The sequence below is a fragment of the Panthera tigris genome, chromosome B1 (assembly GCF_018350195.1).
Source record: "Panthera tigris isolate Pti1 chromosome B1, P.tigris_Pti1_mat1.1, whole genome shotgun sequence".
NCBI lineage: Eukaryota > Metazoa > Chordata > Mammalia > Carnivora > Felidae > Panthera > Panthera tigris.
The window spans coordinates 201,483,200-201,488,477 of NC_056663.1; the positions used below are offsets into that span (position 1 = coordinate 201,483,200).

General features: G+C 70.3%; 1 protein-coding gene across 1 annotated transcript; it reads right to left on the bottom strand.

Moving 5' to 3' along the window:
- Positions 1–2,202: 2,202 nt before the first annotated feature.
- Positions 2,203–4,032, bottom strand: ADRA2C (adrenoceptor alpha 2C). Its single transcript, XM_042982759.1, has one exon. It carries the CDS (start codon positions 4,030–4,032, stop codon positions 2,608–2,610), a length of 1,425 nt encoding a protein of 474 aa, XP_042838693.1. The 3' UTR covers positions 2,203–2,607.
- Positions 4,033–5,278: the final 1,246 nt, after the last annotated feature.

The following is a 5,278-nucleotide window of genomic DNA, read 5'->3' on the forward strand; positions in this document are numbered from 1 at the left end:
GGCGGACTGAGCTGAGCAGCTGAACGGGTCCCCGCTCTGTACGTTAGAGAAATCCCCCCGGAGACGGTTTCCAGACCACGCTGGGGCAGCTGGTGCCCACAGGCACCTTCAGGGAGACAGCAGCGTCCCCGCCACACGGCGCCGAAGAAGACAGCGAGTCTCAGAGCCAGACGACTGGCCCGTTTCCCTGCGGCCGGGCCGGGTGAGAAGCCGGGCTCCGTCTCCGTTTATCCAGCTGAAAAGACGGTCTCTCCAGGCGGCAATTACCATCAAGTGGTGAACATCTGGTGGCTGAATGGGGCATTAAGCACCAGGCCCGGCGACAGCCCTGGAAGGTGCAATTCTCGCAATTAGGGAGCCAACGGAGCAGAGTGTGCTGACATCGCTCCGCGGGCCGTGCCCCACGCTGCGCGCTCCCGTCGTGGACTCGGAGTGCATCCCCCAGGAGCCCTGCGTGGGGGCGTCGTCACCCCACTGCACCGAGAAGGCGCTGCAGGCCGAGAGCAGTACCCGTGTCCCCCGAGCCGACTCCGAGGGAAGGTCACCTCTCGCGGGGCCCCCAGATCCGCCGGCGGGATGGACCGCGGATGGGCCGGCCGGCATCGACCCCCTCCCCCACTTCACAGAAGGGGTGCTGAGGCCCAGGGAGGGCAGGACTTTGTCCCCGTTGGCTCCAGAGTCCTGCGGCAGAGCCGGGCCTGTGACACGGACAGCCCGTCGGGTCCCTGCCTGATGGTAGGAGGTCAGCGATGTCCCCGTCAGCCTTGGCCAGCCGTTTCCACCACCCCTCTCTCCCCGCCTGTCCCTGAGCCTAAACGGAGCGGGTGTAAGTGCTCCCGCGTGAGTGAGAGCGTGGGCAGTCCGGGAGAGTTCTTCCCAGGCGGGTGTCCTGAGAACCCATAACTTGGAGTGACGGGGTGGGGCAGCTACAGAGGAGGGCTCCCCAAGGGACAGCCCCATCAAGTCAGACCAAGGAAGGGGCCTGTCCTGGCTCTTGACTCAGGGGACAGGCGTTCGGGAATGGAAGGCAGGACCCGGGGCTGACCCATCCTGGGGACAGACCCACGGTCACTCCAGGTCAAGGACAGATGGGTGGTGATGCGAGAGAGAGCGGGGCTGTGCAGGCAGGGCTCCGCAGGGGAGGGTACATATGGAAAGGGGCCCATAGGGAGCCACCAGTGGATAGGACGGTCACAGCAGGGGTCTCCAGAATGAGCCCCCACCAGCCAGGGGTCTCCAGCCTCCAGGTGGGGGCTGGAAGAGTCTGGACGGAGGACCTCTCCACTTCCTGCTGGCTCCTTCTCGCCCCCTCCTCAAGCCTCGGTGTGGAGTATGACACCTGGGGAAGGGGAGGGGGGAGGGTGGGGCGAGGGGACGAGGGGCTGGGCTGCTGGGGGTGGGCGGCGGTGGTTGAGGAGGACGGGCAGGTTCCAGCCTCTCCTCTGCCGATGCAGGTGGTGGCCCCATCACTCCATGTTCAAAACCCCTGAGAAAGTGGTAAAGGTCACCGGTATGGACTAAGGAAGGATCTGGGGACTTGTCGGGACCTCAACCCCGCCCCATTTGTGGGTGGGGCCCTCTTCTGGGCAGGGCTCACCTATCCTCTCCTCCATAGTGGAAAACCCACAAAGCGTTCCCAAGCGACAGCATGGCCCGGAGTTACTGGGGGGGCAGAACTGGGGCCTTAGATCATGAAAGCCCTGCTTCTCTCCATGGGGTACAAGCTGCCGGGCCAGGAACGGGATGCAGGGGGAAGGGATGGGGATGGAGAATTCCTCCTGGATCTAAACTTGGACCCAATTTGGGGGTTTCTTGATTTCTTTTCCCTCTCGGCCCGTTACAGCACAAGAAGTTTACATTTTGCATGCATGAAAAAGATTTTGGTTTAAATAAAAAGATACCCCTCTTCTCCTGCAAAGGGGATGTTGGAATCTGGAGACCTGGGATGCTCTCCTTCCACCCTTGGTGGGGGGGGGGGGATCAGGCAGGGTGAGGTTTGGAAGATACCCCCACGCTGGCGGCTTAAGGACTGACTGCTACATCAACGCTTAGATTACAAAGGTTTATTTAGAAAATAGTTTGGTTGTTTTGGCTGTCGTTTTTGGCAAACATTTAAATACTTTCAGTAACCAAAGATTGTCAGTGCCCTCTTTCTTCCCCCAAGACAGCCGCCCCCACGAGGTCCTGGGGAAGTCAGCCCTTGCTCAGAGGTGGTGTGTGCTGGGGGGGGGGGGGGGGGAGGAAGGGGGGACTCCTTTCTCGCCCGTTCGGGAGGTTGCATTTACTTCTGCTAAGACCCTGACCTCAAAGCCACACCTCGCAGGGCCCCCAGAGCCAGATCCAGGCCCGGAGTCCCAGAAGCAGCCCTTTGCTGAGACGGGAAGGCAGAGGGGTCGCCCCTCTCTCCTCCCCTCTCCCCAGGGACCCTGCGTCTCTCAGCCCATGCTCCCGGCCCGCCCGCCGGCACCCTCCCCTGGGCTCTGGAGGCCAATCCATCCCCGGGGTCTCTGGGGAAGCTGCCCCCCCTGCTTTCCCCTGCGGGGCCACGCCTTCCCAGGCCTCCGCCCGGAGCTGTCCAGGGTCTCCCGGCAGGGCGGGGCGAGCAGCTCACTGCCTGAAGCCCCTTCGCCTCCGTCGGAAGAGGATGTGCTTGAATGAACGCCGGAAGTCCTGGTTAAAGACGGTGTAGATGACCGGGTTGAGCGAGCTGTTGCAGTAGCCGATCCAGAAAAAGAACTTGAAGAGCGGGTCGGGCACCTGGCAGGCCTCGCGGCAGATGCCGTACAGGCTGTAGCTGAAGAAGAAGGGGAACCAGCAGAGCACGAACACGCCCATGACCACCGCCAGCACGAAGGTGAAGCGCTTCTCGCGCGCCTGGGCCACCTTGCGGCGGCACACGCTGCTGCGCGCCCGGCGCCGGCGCGACAGAAAGAACTCGACGGAGCGCGAGCTGGCGCGCGACAGGCGCCCGCCGGGCCCCGGGGACCTCGCGGCAGCCAGCGTGCCTGAATCGGCCGCCCCTGGCCCCGGCGCCGGCCCCTCGGCGCCGCCCGTGCCGCCCGCGCCCCCCTCGCCGCCCGCGCGCCGCCGCCCGCCCCGCCGCAGGGCACCCCGGCGCCGCCGCCGCTCGGCCGCCGCGCTGCTCTCCTCCGGATCCACGTCGGCGCCCGGGCGGCGCGGGGGCGCGCAGTGCCCGTTCTCGCCCGCTCCCGCTGCCGCACCCAGCCCGTTCTCCGTGGTCGGGGACGCGCCGTCGGGGCCCGCGGGCGCGCGCTTCTCGCTGAGCGTGCGCGTGCGCAGCTTAGCCACGCGGTAGATGCGCGCGTAGACCAGGCCCATGATGAGGCAGGGCGCGAAGAAGGAGCCGATGCAGGAGGACAGGATGTACCACGTCTCGTCGTTGAGGCCGCACTGCGGGTAGGCGGCACTGTCGGGCTGGCGGTAGAGCGAGACGAGCGGGGGGAACGAGATGACAGCCGAGATGAGCCACACGGCCACGATGGTCGCCTTGACGCGGCGCGGCGTGCGCTTCAGGTTGTACTCGACGGCCTGCGTCACCGACCAGTAGCGGTCCAGGCTGATGGCGCACAGGTGCACGATGGACGAGGTGCAGAAGAGCACGTCGAGCGCCAGGTACACGCCGCACCACACCTGCCCGAAGTACCAGTAGGCCATGAGCTCGTTGGCCAGCGAGAAGGGCATGACCAGCGTGGCCACCAGGATGTCGGCCGAGGCCAGCGACACCAGGAAGAGGTTCTGCGGCGCCCGCAGCGCCCGGCTGGTCAGCACGGCGATCACCACCAGCACGTTGCCCACCACGGTGAAGACGATGAGGAAGCCCACCACGGCCGCCAGCCCCGCCACGGCGCCCGCCGAGTACTGGCCCGGGGGCGGCCCCCAGGCGGTCCCCGGCGCGGCGCCCGAGGCGTTGGCGGCCCCGCCGCTGCCCCCCTCGCCGGCGCCGCTCGCGTTGGGGCCCGCCGCCGCCGTCGCCGCCGCCGCCAGCGCCGCCGCCAGCGCCGGGGACGCCATGGTCCTCCCGCGAGCTACTACGCGGTCCCGCCTGGAGCCGGGGCGCAGCCGCGGCAGCTCGGGCGCCCCCCAACCCCGGTCGGCGCCCGCATCGCCGCCTGCTCCTGGGGCGCGCCCGCCGGGGACCGCGGCGCCCCGCAGCCGGCCCTCGGCCGTGGTGGCTCGGCGGGCGAGCGGCGCGCCGGAGAGCGTGGCTGCCGGGCTCCCCGCAGCTGCCGCGCGCGTAAGTGCAGAGCAGGAGGCTCCCGGAGCGAGCGGCGACGCGGCGGCGGCGGCGGCGGCGGCGGGGGGGAGGGGGGCGGGGGGAGGGGGGCAGGTCCCGGGGTCCTCGCGCCGGCCCCGCCCTCGGCCCCGCTCACGGGGAGCGCCCGGGCCGCGAGCCCACGGTGATGCGGCGCCCGAGCGGGCGTGCCCGAGCGGCCCCGCGGCCCCGGAGCCCGGCCGGGGCGCAGGCTGCAGGCGGCGGCGGCGGCGGCGGCGGCCCGGGCGCTCCGCCTCCCATCCGGCCGGCTAGGGCTGGGCGCACCGGGGCGCGGGCCGCCGCTCCTCCGGGCCCCAGCGCCCGCGCGCAGCCTCGGGCTCCAACTTTACTTTCCCGGGCAGGGCGCCGGCGCCGCCGCGCGTCCTCCTCCCGCTGCTCCGGGCGCGGGCGCCCCCCGCGGTCCGCGTTCGGCCGTGCGGGCTCCGCCTTGCCTGCCTCTCTCGCCCGAGCTGCGCCGCCGCCGCCGCCGCCGCCTCCTCCTTCGCCGCCGCCGCCGCCGCCGCCGTGCGCTCGGCGCGAGTGCAGCCGCCCGGGCTCGGCTTCCAACTTGGGTAGAGTTGCGCAGCGGGGCGGGCGCGCGGGGCGGGGCGCGGGCGGGCGGGGGCGGCTTGGCGGGCAGGCCAGCGCCGCCGGCCCGGGGGGGAGCGGGCCCGGGAGCCGGAGCCCGCGGCCGCCTCGGCGAACCTGCCGGCGCGGCGCCGGGGAGGAGTCCGGGGCGGTGGCGCGAGGCGCGCGCGCACGGCGAGGGCGCCCCCTCCAGGGCCGACTGCAGCCTGCGGGACGGGGTTGAGTGCCGGCTGGCCTGGGCGGTGAGTTCCAGAAACCTGCTCTTTCTAAGACAAGAGCTCCCTAGCCTCCCCCGGGCACACGCACACGCACACGCGGGCGCGCACTCTCGCGCGCAGCTCCGGGCGGCTCGGGGTCCGCGGCCTGATTGGAGAGCCGGCCGCTCGCAGCCTGGCGGAGGACGCGACGCAGCCTGGT